General features: G+C 48.0%; 1 protein-coding gene across 3 annotated transcripts in view; it reads left to right on the top strand.

Annotated features, from left to right (window-relative positions):
* Positions 1 to 484: 484 nt before the first annotated feature.
* The window catches only part of LOC131586156 (galactosylgalactosylxylosylprotein 3-beta-glucuronosyltransferase 1-like), a 28,596-nt gene continuing 7,313 nt past the window's right edge, over positions 485 to 21,767 (top strand). Inside the window, exons 1-3 of one of the 3 annotated variants that reach the window (XM_058853007.1) lie at positions 485 to 1,035; positions 19,594 to 19,742; positions 20,059 to 20,594. In XM_058853007.1, coding sequence (XP_058708990.1) covers positions 19,631 to 19,742; positions 20,059 to 20,594 — 648 coding nt within the window. In that variant the 5' untranslated portion in view covers positions 485 to 1,035; positions 19,594 to 19,630. Of the gene's footprint in view, positions 1,036 to 19,593; positions 19,743 to 20,055; positions 20,595 to 21,767 lie in introns of all 3 variants that reach the window. The other 2 variants (XM_058852995.1, XM_058852987.1) reach the window with 2 other exon arrangements.

Raw genomic sequence — 21,767 nt, 5'->3', positions numbered from 1 at the left:
CAGCTGGGAGGCTGAAAGAACTGCTTCTCACATCCTCCTTCAAGAAGCAAGGGGACTTTATTATGGCCGAGAGACAGCTCCTAAGGGATGCAGGAAGGGGAAACCTGAAGCGGGCTAGTCTCCTGCTCCCACTTAACCTGCTCCGAAGCAGAGGCAGCCGGACAAAGCGTTGGCTGTGGCTGCTCCTGTGGCCAGAGCCAGGACTGGCCCAGCGGCTGCTGCAGTGGTAAGTGGTTGCACCAACATCACCATCATCCCTCCTCAGGGAAACTGAGGCACGCAGTGGAGACGCGCGCATCAAGCAGCACCTGGGGGGACCAAATCGCAGAAGCACTGCGGCCGCTGGCCTCGGGCTGTGACTCCTAGGTTGCCTTACAGACAAGCCAACACGCACGGGCGGTAGCCATGGCAGGTGGCTCTTTCTTGAAGCAGCTGGAGCGGGAAATCACCCCAGCACCGGTCAGCGGCAAAGAGAGATCCTCGGGACGGGCAAAATAAAATCCCGCCCCTCGCCTTCGGCGGGAAGAGCAGCGGCCGGCCCGGGGCAGGGAACCCTCCTCCCCCTTCGAGGGTGCCCGGCCCCGCTGCGGGCGGCGGGGGCAGCGCTGCGGCCGTGCCCGGCCCCGCTCGCCTTTCGCCCTTTTCCCGGCTCGGGTCGCCTCCTCGCCGCTCCTTCCCCTCTCGCTGGCTCCGCGCTCGCCCCTTCCCCGCTTAAGGTGGCCCCGCGGGATGCGCGGCGCGCAGGAGCCGCTGCGGGCGGCCCTCGGCGCTCCCCCCACCCCCGGCACGGGGTGGCCTTAAATCAGCTCCGCGCCGCGCGTAGCCGCATCGCCGGCGCCGTCTGAAGGCGGGCGCCGCCATCCGCCGGCAGCGCCGACGGGCCGGTCCCGGAGCCGGTGCCGGTGCTGTTCGCAGGGCGCAGGGAGGACACGCCTCCGCCCGGCGGCGGGCGATGCTCCCCCGGCAGCCCCCGGCGCGGTGCCGCCCCGCTCCCGGCTCCCCGGCGTCTCTGCCGTGACCGGCCCATCTCGCCAGGTAAGCCGGAGACCCCGCGCTCGGGCACCGGGGCTTTGGGGGTGGGAGCAGCGCCGGGGATACAGCGGTGACCTTGCGGTCCCCCGGTGCTTGGCGCTGGAGGGGTGCTCTGCACCGCGACCGACAGCTGTATCCCCGAACTTCATCCCTGCTCAGCGCCCGAACCGGTTCCGCGCTTGACGGGGAGCCCCTGTCCTTGCATCTCCCCACACCTTGGTCCGGACACCTTCCAGGGGAGCCGCATCCCACTCCCAGGCTGGAATTTTTCGGCTGGGGGGAGATGCTCCCGTTCCTGGTGCTGGGAATCTCGCCACCGGGATCTCCGAGCAAGGGTACCCAAACGCGGGTCCCGGGCACGCCGCTGCTCGCGGGGAGGTTTTATTGCGCCTCTTGGTGACAAACACCGGAGAAGCCAAACTACAGAAGGGCGACAAGGGGGTTTGTGCAGGCGCAGGTAGCCTCGCTGAGAACCGACCCCAAGTGGGCGTCCCAGTGAGGGGTTCTGGAGAGGTGGACTGGGAGAGGGCAAGAGTTGGAGGTCTGGGGAAGGGTTCTGCCCGTTTCTACTCCTGCCTCGCACACGGGCGTCTACCGAGGGATGCACTTGCTGGTTTTCTGGAGCAGTTTGGGTGGATCTTGCTAGGTGAGTTGAAAAATACTTATTTTCGGCCTCCCGCTCCAGCCACTCATCCATCCAGCCTCGGGCCAGGGGAGAACAGGGGGAAGCTCAGCAGCTAGTGCATGACAGAGAAATCCCTCAAGGTGCTGCAGATTGGGAGAGAAGCAGCCAGCTCCTCAGTAACTCCTTAGGGAAACTTGCCAAGGGGCAATTTCTGCGCAATTGGAGAGAAGGGGTGTTGGAATCAACAGGGCAGCACCAAGCATCACCATAGCAGGACAATAATGACAAGCTATAAATACCTGTCTGATAACTTAAAGTCCACAGAGCTCAGCAAGTGAGTGGGGGAGAGTGAGCGATGCAGCCCCTGCAGGTGCTTGCAGCTCAATTTTTGGACACAGAGGAGGTTTCCTTGTGCACAGCACATATGCAGAGAGTGTAGCACGGTACAGCAGCTTCACACATGAGTCTGATCACCCACTTCTGCTTGGGCTTAAATCTCATCAGGTGCAAAAAAGGGAAAATGGGTGGGGAGGTTCACTTCTTGTACCTTGGACAGCCAGCAGAAGTGCAAGGCATTGACCTTACTAGCCTCAGGCAGGACTAGGAACAGGGGCCATATAGCACTTCCACAAGCTGGGAGACAGGTGCACAGAGACAGCAGGATAGGAACCTCACAGAAGGGAGGCCATCATTATTGCAAAATGTGATTCCTCAGTAGGAGATTATGGGGACCTCAGTCTCAGGCAATAGAGAGGGTTAAAGGGCAGCAGGAAGCCACTGGCAGAGCTGTGTGTGACAGCCTGTGTCACATATGTTTGCAGCTGTGCATGCTGCCAATTCTCTTTTCTCCGTGCCCTGGAGCAGGATGTGGGGGCTCCATCACCTTTGGTTGGTGCCTGCTCCATGGTTTCCTGGAATCTATCTGTTGGCAGGCACACCAGGGATACAGACCGAGCGTGAGCCGTGGTAGCTGAGCGCACGCTGTGCCTGCCCGGTGTGAGACTCCATGTCTGTGATTCCTGCCCTCCCTCCCCCTGTCCCTCTCAGGAGTGACTTTGGTGTTGCTTTCAGGGCACTTCAGTCTGCATTGAATTAAAGCTCTGCAGAGCAGTTAATGTACAGAGGTAGATGTGCAGCTAACACGTCCTATCGGGTGTTTCAGGAATCTGGTGAGACCAAGTTAAAGCTCTTCTTTGGCATTTTCAGTGTAGTAACAATAATAGCAGTAATAATAATGATAATAGTAATAGTAATAATAATTATAATAATAATAATAATAGCGAAATCATCTAGGCAACCTTGCAATCCCAAAGCAATTCAACCAGCTGACACACAGCACAGCTGAGATGCAGTCACCTTTACAACAAAGGGCCTCAGCCTGGCTTGCAAGACACTATTACAACCACGGGATAGAAAGCAAAGCAGTTGGGCTGAGGACACTTGCTCCCACGACAAGGGTTTTAACAAAGGAAGCTCCAGCACCTTTGGGCTTTGTTACAGTGTCATCTGGGAAGACTGTTGCCTAGGGAGCTGTAGAGAGCTATACAGCAGCTAAATGTACTCAAAAGAGAAAACACTTCCACTATGTACAGCCCTTAAATTCATATTCTTCCCATGGTTTGGGAATATTTTGGTGCCTAGTGCCTGTGTTCTCTAATGGCATCTACCCTGCAGTGTGTCTGAGGTTGTACTGGACAGGTCAAGGCTGTGTCTCCTGTGTACCCAGCATTCTTTCTTCTTGCCTATGAAGCACTGGTAAAGGTGCTTTTTGGCAGGGAACTTTCCTCGGCTTCAACAGCAGGCCAGGAGATGTCCTTAGTGTCCGAGATCAAAGTCGTACCTAGCAGGCAGCTTGCTGGCAGCAGCCTGGATTGGATTGACTCCAGCTGTACCCCTGGATGTCTTTCCTCACCTCTTCACCACAGTAATCACCTGCCAGTGACAGTGCTCTACACATCTCTGTGTTTCTCAGTGCCTTCATAACTCCAGCCTCAGCTGCCCCTCTCTCCCAGCATGCTGGTGCTGCAGGCAGTGACCTCCTGCTTTTCTCCAATGCCTTAGGAGGCAATGTTCCTGTTCTGATCATAAGAAGCCACCCCACAACTCCATCCACCTCCTGGAACTACTTCCAAGGCCTCTTAGTCCTCTCCTTAGCACTTTAGATGGTCTTTCCTGTTCACAATGCTTGGGAGCAATAAGGACGTGTACTGCAAGCTTTCATATGTATGCCTACAAGGGATGAGATATTTGATAGGCTTCAAAGATGCCCTTTACTGAGCATGCAGAATTGCTCTGAGAAAGCTCTGCAATTATTCTGCAGGATGTACACAGGAAAGATGATATCTGTCCCCTTCCTCCTTGTATCTAATTGTTCCTAATAAAAGAAGAAGCCTTAAAAGGACGTAATAAGCCAGACTGGAATCTGGGTCCCACACACCTCCAGGGCCCTGGAGGAGTCTAAAATCACTCTGCCCTTTTTGCTCCTGGCCTTTCTGCCTAATAATATTAAGCATTACGCTTTACTGCACTGCTTCCCATCCCGAGATCTCCAAGTACCCCGCATGTGTGATTAAGAGCACTCCCTGCCCACATACAGAGCTGTTTGTCAGGATGACTACCCCCTCTTTACAAGGGAGACGCGGCAGCTCATCGCGTCAGAGCTGAGACAGCCCCAGATCATCTGTCTCACAGGCGAGAGGCCCCTGTGTCTCTGGGAAGCACTCGCTGGGAAGCAGCTCAGCCTAACAGGACTGCGATTTAAAACCTACCAGTACCACAAAAGGCTAATAGATACAGGGCATGGATGAGACTGTGGCTGTCAGCACCCTTTTCTCAGGTGCACACACAACTGCCTAAGGCCAGTTCTTTGAAAGGGACTCTGGTCAGACCCCACTGACTTCTCCAGGCTGGGGTATGTCTCCAAACCGCACCTCAACCTGTGGTCAACACACTTATAAAATCTTGGTCCTTTAATTTTTCATGATGTTTCAGGCTCATAATTAAAAGCTTGAAGTCCCTTTAGCTTGCTGTCATGTGACATTAGTGCTCCCGAAGGCCTTTCCTTAAAACTCAAATTGATCTACTTTGCCAGTGTTCACAGAATCAATGGGTTGGAAGAGACCTTCAAGAACATCGAGTCCAACCCAGCCCTAACGCCTCAACTAGACTATGGCACCGAGTGCCAAATCCAATCTCTTTTTTTAAACACATCCAGAGATGGGGACTCCACCAGCTCAAGTGTTCAATCAACTGCCTTGTTGGCTTCCTCCACCACACAGTGTGGGGGGCTGTCTGACATCTTTCTGCCTGAGATGAAAACATTTCTCTCTGCAAAGTCCCGAGATTTATAAAACATGATCTAAGTTTCCTCATGAGACGCAGCTTCCTAGCCCTGAGACACAGAACTGGGATCCACAGCTCCAGCACAGGCACCTTGAGATTTTGTTTGCTGTTCATCCCTACTCTGATCAGGTAATCCCACTAATGCCTGGTGCACATAAATGACATTCCTTAAACTGGGGTTAGTCAGCTCAGGAAGACACATGAGGAGGGACCCTGGGGTGAAAAATGAAGCAATCAACAACACGGAAGAGGGAGAATGAATACTTCTCTACAGGTCTTTTCTTAGTAGAGGAACTGGACTGCATTCTGGAAAACATGAAAGGTAGCAATTTGATGATAAAAGTAAGTATTTTCTCATGCTGTGCATTGTGACATAAGGAACTCTGTGCTACAAGATGCTGCTGGTGCTGAGTATTGGATTCAGGAAGAGGAGAAACTGTGATGGATACTAGGTTGTTCATCACTGGACAGGGCAGTCCACTCAAAATAGGTCTAAATCTTCAGGGCTGAAGCTCTCACATCCTCTAGCACAGGATTTTTTTATACCTTCCAAAACCCACAGTGTTGATCAGTGTAAGACAAAGGACAAAAGGACACAAACGTTCAAGTGAAGATCACTGGGGCATATTATAATTTTCAGGCAGAAGCAAAAAAAAAGTGTTTTCCAGCCTGTGTGCTGACACTTAGCTCTTGTAGGTTTGGGTTTTGTCAGCTGGAGTGGGTTCAGGTTAACTTCTTCTGAGATTTGAGCTGGTCCAGTGGTGCTTACACTGCCACTTCCCCTGCCCGTGTTGTGGATTTTAGCAGACTGCCAGCGACCTGGCAACTCTATGTGGTGCTGGTCTATGAATAATGCTGCATTGCAAAAGGAAATGGTTTTCTTTGGATGTTACCCCTTGTCAATGAGAGCAAGGGCATTTATTCCCAGTACAGCCAGCCTCTAGCCAAGCAAAGTGCTGGGATTACTTGGAGCTGAACAAGGTTAGCAGTCGGGCAATCTCAGCTCTGGATGAAAGATTTTAGAGCAGCAGTGTTGTCTCATTCTGTAAGTTCACGGTGGGTCTGTGTGTGGGAGTACAGGGCACATGGGAACTGTGATTTGCTAAGCAAAGCAGGATTGCTCCTCGGCAATCCTTGTGTGGGAGAACTTGGAGGAAAAGCCAAGGGCCAGGCAGGCAGCAGTAAGTTGCAGACCCTACGTCCCCTGAGGTGACTCTCCCCTGGGGCATTGCAGGGCAGCCTGGCTTCTAAAGGAACTGTCCTTAAGGGCAGGGTTTTAGCAACGTCCTCTGCTCCCAAGAAAAATCTCCCAGTGCCTCTTGATAGAAACAGCACAGTTGATCCTTGCCTGGCAGGAGTAGAGGTTGCTGGCTCCTCTCCCCCTTCATGCCCCAGTTGTTAAAGTAGGTTAACATTCATCTTGCCCTGACCCTCCCTCATTCTGAAAGTTAAAAACAGCTGTAAAGGGGTATTTCTGCTATGACTGGCAGATTTATTTATTTTTATGGTTATGTCCATAGCTATGGATTAGGCAACAGTGCTAGGTCTCATGAAACCCCTGACAGTGACCACAGCAATGAGACTGACATTCATTGGGGTAATACTGCACAACATAACACTTCAGACACCAGTGCTGCATGAGCCTGGGTGGCAGCAAGGGATCTTGTCCTCTCTGTTATGCTGGGAAGCATTCCCTTCCTCACTGGTCCAGCCATTTGGTTCATTGTGTCTCCCCTCCACTTTCTCCAGCACAAGTGCCAGGGTGATCTTAACTTTCTCCCTACTGATACCTCATCCCCTGGATCCTTCTCTCCCAAGGCCCTTCCCCCAGCCCAGATCCACACAAAGGTGAAAAGGAAGGAGGAGACGATGACTTTCCTGTATCTGCCAGCTTCTCTCTCCACCTCTGACGTGAATGAGGCCCTTCATGGTTTTCTCTTGAGCAAACACAGATGCTTTTGTTTTATGGGCTTGTGGGACGGGATGGAATTAATAAATCAGAGCGCCAGTGCTGTGCCGCCACATTCCTGCAATTTTAAGGCAAGATCACACACAAAAAAAGGGCAGAAACAAAATAGGCGATCCCTTCAGAGAGCACTCAGATGATTTGACTGTGCCTCCTGCTTGCTGTCCCACTTGGTCTCCTGCTCCCTCACCCTTGTTCATTCCTCCTCCTCGCTCCTCCGACTTTCACATTCCCATTAACCTCATTTCTTCTGTTCCCTTTCCTCAGGAATCACTTTCAGTCACACCTTAGTTTCTCACCTACACCTATTTTTCTTCCCTTATCTTCCTTCCATTTATGTTTCTCTTACCCTTGTGTCACACTAAAGTGTGACCAAGGTTTGTGCATCCAGGTATGAAGTTCAATGTCCTGCATGTAAGCCAAAGAATCAGGAGTGCCTCAGCTTTTTCACTGTGGACTGAAATATCTGCTCTTACACCTGCTTCTTCAACCCCACTTCTGTTTTTCCTCCTAAGAATGTTACTGCCTGAGAGATTCAGTGAATGACTGGGAATAAAACACAAAGTCTTACTGTTCTCCTCTCAGACGTGGTATTTAACAGTGTTCCTTTGAGCAAAATTAGATCCTGCCCCAGAACTGGCAGACTCTTTCCTCCTTGAAGGATAACCAGAAATGCTTTGCCTAAAATTAATTCTTTTGAGCCAAATGACAAGTTTTAACATCTGTGCTTGGCTATCACCACCAGGTGGTAAAGAGCTAGGAGAAGATCTTTTTTTTCTCCCCTGCAATTAGCTAACTGTATGTGGGGCTTCAGGAGGACAAAGTGAACCGTGTGGTTAGTACAAACTACCAGCAAGGAGCTGAGACAGTTTTATTCACTGCACTGGTTGTTTTTTCTCTAATGAGCTTAGGCACTTGAAAGTCATTTCCCCAGAGTGCTTATACATTGTTGTGCTTATCTTACCTGTGGGGGAACTGAGGCACTGAAGCAGGTGAAATGATTTGCCCAGATCCACATACTGACGCATAGTTGAAGCCAGAAAAAGAACCAAGAAATCTTGTTTCACAGTTGACTGCTTTATCCTCTGGCCTCAGAGGAGGCCAGCAAAGACCTTTATCTTGTTTAGATGAGTGGATAGTCATTCCAAGAGGGCGCTGGGGCAAGGATATCTTTCTGTACTAATACGTGTCTTAATGAGTCTTGTTGCTAAGCGGCTTCGATGATAGATCATGCATCTTCTTCACTAAGCATTGAAATAATTTTTTAATCATTAAAGCTAATACAGAATCCTCAGAAACATCCAAATCTCACAGCAGGGGCTGAAATTAGCAAGCAAACAGAAACCAAATCCTGATTTATCCCAATGCACCTCTACAAAGCCCACAAGCAGTGTCTGCTGAAGTCAAACACGAGCCCAGCTGAGCTGTATCTCAGGGTTGGGCTGGGCAGTCAGAGGCAAGCTGGCAAATCCTGCTGCTCCACGGTCCACGGCAAGTTTTTTTCCTCCCTCAGACATGCGTGCCAGCTCCTCGTCTCCATGGAGCAATAGGAAAGGAGGTAGGAGTGTTAACCACTGACCCCAGATAGCTGAGGCATCCCCTGGCAGATCTTTAGGAAGGAGAAATTATTTGCATTTTGTCAAGTGTTATTAAGTGGCAGATCTCAGCCTGGTCAACATTGCTTCCCCAGCCTGTTTTTGTTTTCTTTTTGCCCTTGGAACTACCTCCTCCATCCTACTCCCACCAACCTCTTACATTTTCTGTTTTGTGAACAATTAGTTATTTCAGGTGTTCTCTCCAGTCCAGTCCCCCGCTCTGCCTTAACTCACATGTCTGCACTCCAGCATGGGATACCAGCACCCCCTGAACTGTAGCAGCCCACAGGCTTCTCCATAACTCCTCCAGTAATCCTGGTGTGTTTCCCATTCTGGTTAGCAACTCTCATACTGTTTCCTATTTTCCTCAGACCTACAGTGCTCAGCAGCATGTCATCCAATTATAACAGGAGGGGTTTTTTACAGCCAAAGTGAGGTTTCTAACTTCTATGTTAGAATAGGGCTCTTGGACCATTAAAGAAAACAAAATAAATCTCTTATTACTCGATATGCATCAGCAGTTCCATTACAAAGGAAGTCACAGGACACTGATAAGCATTTTGCTAAAATTATCACTGCTGACCTCTGTGCTGACTTTTAGGGGTGAATATAGTTTACCCCAAAAGATTCTTTGGGAAAGGATAATTTAAAATTGCTCTTACCACCTCAAAGAGCCTCTCTTGTCACTCTCTTGAGAATAAATCCAAGACTGTTCCTGTATCATGACCAGTCTCTCCACTTGTGCTCCTAGTCATGTCAGCCCGCTAGACAAACTCTGTACACTTCTTCCCACCTATCAGGCTCTTCTGGAGGAAGAGCTGCAGAGGATGCTTGGGGTTCTTTTGTCAACACCAGCTCCTGTTCAGTGGTAGATAAGCTGCCATCTCAGCAAGTTTTATTCATAGTCCATCAAGCCATGCCAAGCCAAGCCACACTTGGACTGTAGCTCTCTTGAAGTCAAACCAAGTCCTGGAACTGTTAAACACTGGTGCAAAATACTCACTAATCAAGATTTCTCCTCTCGTATACTCCGTTCTGCATTGTACTTACCAGTCTGATAAAATCTGATACCAAGTATTTCTTTCCTAACCCAAACATGGGTCCTAAACTGAACACCAGAACAAACACAAATGGCCTAGAAATTAGTTTTAGCAGCAGAAACAAAAATCCAGTTTCTTCCTTCACAAACAGTTTTTGGATGTTTAGAAGCTGTTGCTGATGCTTCAAGGGTATTTTTTGCAGAGCTAGTAATGGATGGAGATAGTTCACATGTGAATGTGTGAAGCTAGAAATACCTAACCTTGCTTGTTGACCTCCACAAATGTCCTCATAACCAGAGAGAACTTTTCTTCCCCAAGCACAAGGAGGGAGCCAGATTCATCCACAGAATCAGGAGAGATTCATATCCATCTCTCAGATTTACAGCAGCAGGCCATTTCTGGTTTTAACAATAAACCCCTCTGTCTGCCGTGATCTTCCAGGCCACCTTGGTCTGCCTTTGAAGCTCCAAGGTCTCTCAGACTGCAGAGAAGGGTTCAAAAAAAGCCTAGTTCATCTCTCCTCTCCAACCAGAAGTATCTATTCATCAGTTATTTTGTCCAAGGCCAACTGGCAGCCCATGAATGTGGAAGGTAGGAAGGACAGCACACCCTGAGTGCAAGGTGTAAGAGCTGGGGAGACACATCTCCCAGGGTTATCGTGGTTGTGTTTCTGCAAAGACGATATTCCAGTCTCAGGAAACAGATCGAGCAGGCAATCTTGCCAGCCCTGGGGGTAGTATCAACCCCCTTTTGCATCCAGGCCTAGAGCAGCCTGAAGAACACAATTTCACAGATAAGCCCAGGAGTACGGTAGAGCACAGGCTGACCTCCCTCCCAGAGGAAGGTTTATAAACACTCCATGCAAAGACACTTTCAGACCAGGCTGCTTTCATGTGCAATTAAGGAGCATGGCAGAGAGCAATCCCTTTACAAACAAGCCCTATGGCAAGGCCCATGCACTCTGAGAAAGAGCAGTTTGTTTCTCATGCTGTGAGCTCGTTTGCCCTCAATTCCCTCACAGCCTTCCCTGCCTTCCCAACAGACTCTTCCATTTTAACTGTGCAAGGCACTGAAAAACAGAAACCAAAACCCACATATTTTTTTTTCTGGTAGGCTTGGATTGTTGTTAGAAGGGGCATTTGACTTTTGCTACTCCTCAGCTCCATCTGTTCACCCAAATGCATCTACTGCTTACTTTTTCTACAAAATAAAGCTTACTCTGATCATGATGCAGGGATATATACTAGCAGCTGCTGTCAGTGCTCAAGTTAGATATTGCTCCCCTGGCATTCCCAGAAGGTGGGAATTGCATATGGGTCTCTTAATATCAAACACCTTAGCACATAATTTGAATGTGGCCTGCCTGTAGTCCAGAGTCAACAGCTTCCCTGTTAGCAGGACAGTCCTAGCAGGACACTGACCATCAGCTTCCTGCTCTTTTTTTCTTTTGCTCTCTTCTTCCCTTTTTATTTCACATGCAGAAGGCAGAAAAAATAAACAGTCTGCTGACTCTAATTTTCATTCTAGTGTTTCTTTTAATCAAGCCCAAGCTATACAGATGAGCTGTGGCATTTAAGGTACAAATCAAGCAGTGGACCATAACGTATATCAATTGCAAAAAACAATTCTCTAGGTGCCAATTTATCCATTCTACGTTTGTTTCTAAAAGTGTCCGCGTGACACTTGGATGCTGCACAGCAAGTGGTAAATATAATGAGTGCTGATGATTTATTTGGAGAAGAAATCAGAATTAGCATTTAGGACCATCTCAGCCAGTTATAAAGCGAGCGTATTTCACACAGCTCAGAGAGCTGCAACAGCAGAAATGCCCATCAAAGATACCAAAGTGGTGTTTCTCCTCTCTAATCTCACACAACTAACACCTGAATGATGTGGCATCAGTGCTGTCCTGTGTCCTCTCCATCTTAATCTACATGGAATAGCCACCCACAAGAGCATTCCACACAAAGTTTCTGTTTGCACGATGCTTTTATTGCTCACATAACTCAGCCAGCATTCCAAAATAAAAACTCAGGGGAATTCTTGCGTTTACACTGCACTCATTCCCTGCCCATCATTCTTTCCATCCAATAACAGATCAGGGCTCTGATTCTTCAGGGAGCAAGCACACAAATGTAACCATTAAAATGCCAGTATTTTCACAGATTTTGGGAAGACAGTAGACATATTTAGCTACACTGGTGTTTTAAATGGCATAACTGCTGCCCCACTCATTTGCACTGTGATTTCAGCCACAGCAGTTTCTCCTTTGCTTTCTTTTGCCCTCCCTAGGAGTACTGGGGAAGTCCAGCAGGGAAGAGCATTTCAATATCTCCTTTGAAAGCAGGAGGAAAACAAGCTGTCTAAATCAATCAAGAGTGTGCATTAGTGATAGCGTGTTCCTCTGGAGGTCTGCATTTGATGTCATATTGACACATAGCTGAGATCAAAGCCTGTCTCTGTATCCCGGCTGCCACCAGAGGAACAGCATTGGCCTTTGGGCCCCATATCTTTACAAGGAGCTCGTGATAAATGTGATTTTTTTCTTCCCCCCATAACAGGCACCTGTGAAATGTAATTATCCATCAAATAATGCTTAATGCCTTTTTCTCTGAAGAAGTAATTCCTCTCCATCTTTGAAAATGTTCTGGAAGGAAATACTATGGGTTTTTCCTGTCTCCTTGTAAAAAAGCTGTAAAATGACAGCTCCCACTCCTGCTGAACAGGCATCAGCTGTTAACTCAGTAGGGAAAGCTCTGAATGAGATATAGAGAAACTTTGGAACAATCCACTATTGTTTTTGCTTCCTTAGAAGCAAAATTTTGCCTCCTTAGGAAAAAAAAATGCTGCTTTTTTGTTGTTGTTGGCTAATGCAGATATTGGGCTGATTCATGCTGATACGTTTGGAATTATTATTCTGTAATAGTCATCAGCATCTAAAAAGGACCTCATTTCTGCCAGAGCTCTGCAGCAGGGAAGACAAGCTGACATCTGAATAAGCCCCTGAGTTTCCTTTCAAGAGAGGATAACTTCAAGCTTAGAGGTCTTTCAAGAGAGAGATAGCTTTCTCAGGAGACATCTGGTACCCCCTGCTTCTCTTCAGGCCTGAGCTGCTAATCTTTCTCTGGGTATTTCTGGCACCCCTGGATTATGGCTCTGCAGTGCTGGGAAACTGTGATGGGACGGAGGGCTGTGTCCCTCTGAGTCACGGCCCACCCTTGCTCAGGGGGCAGGAATGCGGTGACAAGTTGTATGGATCAATCATGAAGGACATTTGGGTCTGGCCTGATTAAAAATAGCCTGGCTTAGACCTCCTTTTTCAGGCTCCGGAAGGCTCCCTGCAAGGGCGGGCTTTGCAGCCAAGTTCAAGGTCTAGTCTGTATTCAAACTGGGTTATCTCCACTCCTGCTGATAGCCCAGATAGTGCCTGGATACCCTTGATCTACCTGGGGATAGCAGGCTGAGCCACGTGCTCTCTCTGAAGTAGTGGATCCCGTGGGACCTAGCCAGCGGATTTAATTAGCCCCGTCAAAGTGTCTTTTTTGTTTTCTGTTGGTTTTTTGTTTGGTTTTTTTTTTTCACTTGGAAGAAATCCCTGTATAAAGCATCACCCTTCTCCAGTCTTTTCTCACACACACAAGCCACATGTCTAGGACAAGGATGCTCTTTGGAAAGGTCCTGTGTCAAGCAGTTTATGGACCAAGCTTTAAGGAATGCTCAACGTGGCTTCATGTGGGCAGTGGAGGGATGGGGGTTGCATATGGTGTATTCCCAGGGGACAAGCCTGGTTTGTGGGCTGAAGTAACTGTGCTCCCATATGGTGAAGGCATCAGAGCTGGCAGGAGAGGATGAAGCCTTTCTTTGCATCTGAGGAAAAGGCGCAGGGGCTTGGGAAGGGCAGCTGTTTCATTGGGAGTGACTCACTTCCTGGGGAAGTTGTCCCCACAGGAGCCTGCGCACCAAGGGACAGAGTATTGATGGGGCTGAGCCTTGAAACTACACAGCTGCTGGTAGTTCTGCTCTTCCTGCTGTGGGGAAGGACCTGGCCATCCTTCCCTGTATTGTTTTATTATTTGTAGTTCCTTGGGTTTTGTCTCTCCAGGGGACTCGTTTAATTTTCCTTTGCCCTCTGTCCCCATGAGCAGTAGGGGAGCTCTCACCTCACTCAGATTGCAGGTGTCACTTGCCTGCAGCCCTTCAGGTCTGCGGCACAGGGACGATTAAAACTCCCAGCAGAAGAGCACTCTTCCACCTTGGGTGTAACTGCAGTCTCCTACTATTGTCTGTGCTCCTGGGAGGCCAAGATCCCAGCTGTGGGATCAGAGCCTTTCTCTTCCCTGTTCATCCCCTCTCCTATGAAGATGAGCTGAAAGAATCAAGGCTGTTCAGCTTGGAGAAGAGAAGGCTCTGGGGAGACCTCAGAGAACCTTCAAATGCCTCAAAAGGGCTACAAGAGAGCTGGAGAGGGACTCTTTACAATGGCATGTAGTGAAAGGATGAGGGGGAATGGGTTCAAACTGAAAGAGGGTAGGCTTAGGTTAAATACTAGAAAGACATTCTCCACTTTGAGGGTGGAGAGCTGCTGGCCCAGGTTGCCCAGCACCATTGCTGTGGATAGCCCATCCCTGGAAGTGTTCAAGGCCAGGCTGGATGGGACTTTGAGGAATTTGGTCCAGTGGAAGATATCCCTGCCCACAGCACAGGGGTTGGAACTAGATGATCTTTAAAGTCCCTTCCAATCCAAAACAGTCCATGATTGTAGGATTAACATCTCCCTTCCTAGAAAAAACTGCTTTCTTTTTTTCCCCCCTTTGCTTTTCAGTCACCCAGTTCCAGCAGAGATTAGGGGAGAAATTGCTACTTTCTGAGCAGAAAACCAAATCTGCCTATTCCCTTCTTTTTCCCATCCCCAAAAGAAATACAGCTGGATGTGAACCCTCAGGCACTGTCCTTTAAATCTAGCCTACCCTTTCTGTCCTACAGATGCCATTCCTGATGACCTGTCTGGGGGCCAGAGGACTCTCACAACTAAGAAATGCCGTTTTGACTGTGTTTGCACAGTAATTACCCATGCTTATCCCAGAGCAATAACCCATTCCACCCACTTCTGTGGTTCCTTGAATCCATCCTCCCACTTTATCGTGCACATCTCAAACAGGCAGGCAGCTGCCTGGTGAGGGGAAGCGCTGCAGCATCTTGGCCTGTCTCAATTTTTAGCACTATTGTAATTTTGGCTGAAGGCTCTGATGGGCCCAAGGGAACAGGGGGAGAGGGGACAGTGGCTTCCTGTGCATTTCAGCAAGGCAGAGACTGAGCCGCTGCTGCTCACCACAAATACCGGCGCTGCCATGAATTATGCATTCCTTGTTTAAAGAGAGGTCGCTCTCATCAATAATTGAAAGCTCCCTGCTCTGCCTTCAGCATCACATCTCCCACACCGGGAGTTAGGGAACTCATGAAATCTGCATGGACTTCCTCAAGGTGGCTAGGGGCTGGGGGAGAGAGGCAGCAAAATGCAGGCAAAACAAACAAAAAACCTTACTGACAGCTTTGGTGTGTGAAATTAAGAGTCATCTGCAGCTAGCTGCAGGTCTACTCCAGCCCTGCTCCACGCACCCCTGTCTCCTCCCCTTTCCACACCTGTCTCCTCCCAGGATACACACAGAACGGTAGAGCTGTGCGAACATGGCTCAAAACAAGATTAGGGAGCAGTTTCTTGAAACTTTTGGCTCCGTTACCTGAGATTAGTTTGCTTTGGGTGCTTGCCTAGAAAATAGTTACACTGGATGGTGGGATGTTCCCAAGGGATAGTTTGAACTGTGAAATTTGTCCCTCTGAGAAGGTAAGGAACTTTAGAACCTGTGTCTCCAACTAGAGCCGTACAGTCCAAGGGCTGGAGTTAGTCCAGCATTCACAGTCTTGTAAGGCTGGCTCAGAGAGGTCGGCTGCCCTGAACCAGAGGCTGGAAAATCACCTTTCCTGCAGAACAAACTTTTTGAAAGGTGTGGTTCTTATTCTGGATCAGGCAGGCAAAGGGCAGAACCAAAATCTCAGAGAACTACCAAAGCCCATGTGATCCTAACCATTTATGAGTTATCAAAAAGGATGTAAATTGAGCAGCTTCTCAACAGGGCTGTAGAAAAACTAGAGGAACTGGAACATGTCAGCTTTATAGTCCCCAGTTAGCTGCATCTCTCCTTGACTTTCACCTTTCTCCCATTCACCCAGCATATCCTTTCAAAAACTCTGCAGCTCAGGGAGAAAGTCAGTGCCTAGGTCGTTTTACAGCCTGGAATCCTTACCCCTCTCTCAACATCTGGGTTGTCCCACCTGTAACAAATTGTACCCTGTTGGTAATTAGTCAACAACAGATGAAGGGATTGGTCACATGCAATGGTCTGAGCCTCAGCAAGATTTTGCTTCTCTTCAGCATCATTCTGGGGAATCCAGCTCTTCCCCCTGTGTGCTTCTCTCATTGTCTTCTCCTGAATCCTTTCAGAATAATGCCCCCTGTGTCAGCACAGGAGCTTAAATGGAGACTGAACGGTGTTACATCCCAGGAGCTGAGAAGTCTGACAAAGCAGTGTGAAGCCAGAGTAGTACACGAAACTTTTTGTCACTATCATACTCAGCTTTGTGCTCTGTGTGTTTGTTTATTTTTTAATGGAGAACAGAAGATTGATGGATGAAATTAAGAAGAGGGATGTGTAATTGGAAAACAGCTCAAGAAGGCTACAGGCAGCATATTGAAGGCATCCATCAAGCATTCAGCTAATGTTGTTAAGGGTGTGTAACACAAACAAGGGCTGCAGGAGACACTAGGGAAAAAAAAAAAGAAAAGGAAAGAGAACAAGTAATAGGCAGGACAGGAGAAATAGCAAGTGAGGAGAAGAGCCAGCAAGAGAGTACAATCAATAATATTTGTATTGCAATCACATCCAAAGGCTCCCGTTGGGATCAGTGCCGGACTGTACAAGCACATTAAGAGATGGTCCCTGCCCTCTACAGCTTAAACCCAGGAATTACCAGATGAATGCCGGAGATGGGTTTAGATGATCACAAAATTTTCTTCTGATCTTGAATCTCATTTAACAGGATCTACTCTGAGAGGGGTTAAAGGCAGAAGGAAGGTAGCTGGTTGTGCCAAGAATACACACTGTAATGTTTGCCAGCAGGCATGCAATTAATCCAAGCCACTTAGGAGACTTTGGTTTTAATTATAAAAAGTAGGTAAAAATATGTGCAGTAAACCTCTGTAAGCCCCACTGGGGCCATCAGCAGGCTACCCAGAGGCATTGATATGTGACTGGATTTTGATGCTGTGTTTTCAAAAGGATGGACTGGTGCTTTAATGGACCACTTTGTGGGAAATATTCCATGAGGGCTGGACATTAAGAGAATGCAATGGGCCTTTGCATTGTGTGGGTAAGGACAGAAGACAAAGGCTAAAATTATTAGTAAGCCAAGGGATTCCTGTAGTCCTGGAAACAGGGAAGAAAAGGGACTCTGAAGGCCTGAGAAAAGGCAGGTGAAAGATAAAAAGCAACAGAGAAGAGCACGCATGATGGATGCAGGGGGAGACAAGGTAACATTTTAAAGAGAAAATAAAGTTTTCCAATAGAGATTTGTTGAAATGGGGTTGAAGTCAGCTCCTCTGTGAGATTCACAGGTTACCTGGGGCTTTATGCAGGGTTTAACTTCTTCAGCCTTGCTTGCTTTGGAAAAGCAATAGAGGGAAGGTGCATGCAGAAATAAATGAGCACGGAGCACCAGGGAAGTTGCACACACAGCATCTCCATTTGTTTGCAGTATTTGGGAAGCATGAACAGGGCTGACTGGAGGAGGGAGGAGAAAGAACTAGAAAGGTAATTAGTTAAAAATTCTTCTAACTCTGATCTACTCTCCTCTATGTTCTGTTGGTAAAATGGCTGCCATGGCTGCCTCCTCCTTTCTTTCCCTCCAGAAGCAACCTGAGTTTGCAGCGGTAGCAGGTCTGCTGCATAGAAACTGTGTCTGTATAATTAAGGCCTTTTATTAAAGGGAAGAAGCTCTGGCTGCCTGACTCTGGTGCAGGGACATTTATAATTGCAAGCATACCAGAGGAAGCAAGGCGCTGTGATGACCCAGACCTAGGGCCTGGGTGGGCCTAGGTATCTGCAGTTGTTAATAGCAATACTTGGATTTCTTTTGTGGCTCTGTCTATTCTCACAGCCAGGAGTGATAGGAAGCTTTACTCTGCACTCTGGCAAGAGAAAAGATTTCCTGTGGGGAAAGCAGTCTCTGGTATAGGTAACACCATCCTGCCCTGTGTCTGACCTGGATCTGTAGCTTACCAAATACCTATGCCTTTGGCACTAAAGCTTGAAGGAGGACACTCTTGTGCCTGCCCCAGACCCAGTCATCAAAAAGCAATGAAGTTAAGCAGAGCCAGCATGTTTGCTGCACAAGGCTCCTGCTCACATCATCAAAACACTCCTGTGTACCCCTGGCCACCCAGCTTCCTTGGTCCACTTCTTCATCCATTTTTTGTAGCTTGAAAGTAGTGAAATGGGCACCATGGTGTTTCCTGAGTGAGGAGGTAAGAAACATTAGATAATGTAATGTAATAATGTAACGGTAACACGATTAATGACTGGCTTGGGGAGCAATCAGCGGGAATATGTTTCCCTAAGAGACTGCTCCAGCATTAGTACCATTGGTGACTGACAAGGAATGAGCTTATGTTGCAGTAATTTCCTTAACAGGGCTTATGAACATGCACTTGCCCATCAGAGGACCTGCTGAGATATGCTAGTCTTCTGTTAGATGTGGCTGATACAGGATTGACAATTATTGGTGGTAGGGCACTGATGAGCCCCACTATTGCATAATCCTTCTTTTTTTCAGGACACCGAGGTAAAATGTCAGAGAAACAATTAAAGACAGATTATACAAGGCCCCAGAGAATGACTTTAGAATAGCATCTCCTAATATCTTTCAGGAGTACCCTGTGGCTGCTGTCAGTGCAGAGCCCTTTTGGACCAGTTGTCATACTTCTTATACAACTCTCTAAGGCTGAAGCAAGGCGATCCTTCCTCTCTGGACAGATGAGGAGCTGCTGGACCCAAATCCTGGGCAGGATTTGAACAAAATGTGCCTGTGTCCCTTTGAGTACCTTGGTTTTAGCTGACTGTCCTTCACTACACTGAAAAATCCCTAGCAGAGCAGGAATTTAGAGCCAACCAATTTGAACCTCCTTTCAATCTTTTGTATCAGCATGATGCTATCACTCTCTTTCCTCAAAATGCCTTCAACCTAGAAGTGTGGGAGAGCATGGGTACTCCAAAGTCTGTGATTTCAGCTAAATGCTGCAATAGCCAAACACTACAAACCAGAAATAGAAAGGCATCTGGGATAATTAAACATTCAACAGGCATCACCAGCACTGTGGAATGACCAAGGCAGGGATTTCATGGAACACTTAGTAGGTGATAGCGTGCATGCCTGATTGCCTCAATGCATCCGCCTAAGGAGGATGAATTAACACTGCAGAAGTGTTAAGAGGTGCTGGCTATCCAGAGGATGCCTGACATCTGACTATTTTGTCCTATTGCATATTCAGGCACACAAATCTTGCACACAGTTCTAAAAAGTTGTATGAAAGAAGCAAATTAAACAGTGACCACAAAGCTTAGGAATAAACACAAGTCTCAAAGAGGGGGCAAGTAGCAGTCCTCGCTGTCTTCAGAATCAGCAACATGAACAACTCTAACTCAAGGACAGTGGTTTCATCATGGGATAATGGGAGGGTCTTCAGAGCAACAGAGCAAAAGCTTCTATTCAGTAGCACCAGAGTTGACCAAGTTGGATAATAGTTTGGACCTGAAACGTTAATGGGGCTCCTTGTAAACTTAGACAACACTTTGCTGGATCAGGTCCAAACATTTGTCATGCCTCCCTGCATTTTTGGTGACTGGTATTTTTGAGGCTTTACTCTTTTTTCTTTTCTGAAAGGTAGAGAGATGCCTGGGCATTGGAAGCTCCCTGCAGCATGCTGAGGAGACGTAACCTTCTTACCACGCTCCTGATTGCCTTGCCATGGGCTCTTCTCCTAACCTTGTGGCACCAGTACCCAACCACCCACTACCTCAGCCTGCTGAGAAGTAAGTGCAAAAGTTCTTTTGTGAGTATGCTGGTAGCTGTGATGACTTCTGTTGCAAACCCTCAGCAAGGATGCTCTCTCATGGGAAAGTTTAAACAAAGACTTGCCGGAAGGCCCCCTTGGGGTTAGCCAACAGCAGGAACATAAACTGTTCGTAAGAGTGTGTTAAACACACACATTAGGCTGGCTTTGGAGAGAGGATGCAGCACTAACTCCAGTTAGATGTGTGCCTCCCTGGACAGGAGGCAGCCTGTTAGTTATCAGTCTTCTGACATCTTCCTTCTTTTCCTCTTTCTTCCTTTGTTTTGTCCCAGAAGAGACAGACGAGAACGTGACCTCTAAAGCTCTCCTTAATGGTACATCTGCACTGAGAGAAGAAGGCTTCCCATCATGCACTCGGCAGCAGCAAAGCATAGGGGCAACGCCTAAAATCATCCAGAATTATGTGTACTCCAGGCCTCCACCATGGTCAGACACCCTGCCAACCATCTTTGTTATCACCCCTACCTACACTCGGCCAGTGCAAAAGGCTGAGCTGACCCGTCTGGCCAACACCTTCCTTCACGTACAGAACCTGCACTGGGTGGTGGTGGAGGACTCTCCACGGAGGACCAACCTTGTATCCAACCTGCTGGAGAAGGCTGGGCTCAACTTCACCCACCTCAATGTAGAGACACCCAAGAGCCTGAAGCTGGGTCTGTCCTGGATCCCATCCCACACCCCAAGGGGGACACTACAGAGGAACCTGGGGCTGCACTGGCTGAGGGACAGCTTCAGTAACGCCGCACCACCAGAAGGCGTAGTCTATTTTGCTGATGATGATAACACCTACAGCCTAGAGCTCTTTGAGGAGGTAAGAGATATAAAATTACATGGGACAGAAAAGCAGGATAGAGCTGTAGAGACTCTTAAGCCCAGTTGCACTTGCGAAGACCTTGCCCACTCTGCATGCAGTGGCAGCTGGGTAGAGGGCAGATGCAAGCTGAAAGGGCAAAGAACACATTTGCCATGCTATAGGCTGCAGATGTGAACTGCCACTCACACACCATTGCACCAGCTAGAGTTCCTCTTGCCAGGGACCATAGGATGTGTAACTCAGAATTCATACCTTTCCTCAGGGAGAGTTGACCTAATTTAAATAAGCATCAAAGACAAACCTCTGGCAAGGCATAAATCTGCCTGCTGTAGGGGTGATAGAAAAGTTATCTGACTCTCTATTCACCTTTACTCCTTGGCTGCCCTTCAGTTCTCCAAGTTCTAGCCACCACAACAGGGCTGTGCCTCTGGGATCACTGAAGCTTGCCCAGACTTTTGCTGGAGACCTGGCTTTTGTGAGATGCCAAGCCTATTGTAAACTTGCAAAAAATCCAGTTAACTCTCTTGTCACCAATTTAAGCCAAACTGTACTAAGCCACTTAAAGAGCAGAATTATTCAACCAAACATATTTCTAGTTTTCAGAGTTGTTAGGTCTCTGTTAAGCTCATCCTTTCTTACTTCCTTCCAGGTCCTTTCTGACAATTTCAATAAACCCTTACACTTCTAGGCAGTAGCCATGGATAGAAAAACAAGGCAGGAGGTGGGGGGAGAAATTGGAATAGATGAGGACAAAGATGAATCAGTCAGGGAGATTACTTGCATGAGTATGAAGCTGGAATGGAGCTGATAATACAGAGGTAGAGGCCTGGTAAAAGCAGTATTTGGCATTTACAAAAATGATAAAATTCTACCATAACAAAAAGGTAAAAGTTCAAACAGGATGAGAAAACCAGAGGTTTTCATTCTTCTGAGGGACTGCATGTGGGCACAGAAAAGCAGTGAGTTTGTTGCTCAGAGAATAATGTGCTAAGAATTTGCCTCATGGCTGTGGAAGCTGTAGCTCTTCGAGCAGCAGCACAGGTGAACTAGAGCTTGTGCTGCCGAGAGCACTGTGACTGTGTAGGAGGTCAATGGGGGAGGACAGGTGCCAATGAAAGCAGAGGATGGTGCACTAATGGGTTGGGACAAACGTGGCGGGGTTGAATTCTC

Source organism: Poecile atricapillus, chromosome 1 (assembly GCF_030490865.1).
Source record: "Poecile atricapillus isolate bPoeAtr1 chromosome 1, bPoeAtr1.hap1, whole genome shotgun sequence".
In the NCBI taxonomy this organism is placed as follows: Eukaryota; Metazoa; Chordata; class Aves; order Passeriformes; family Paridae; genus Poecile; species Poecile atricapillus.
This window is presented reverse-complemented; position numbering and strand designations above follow the sequence as displayed.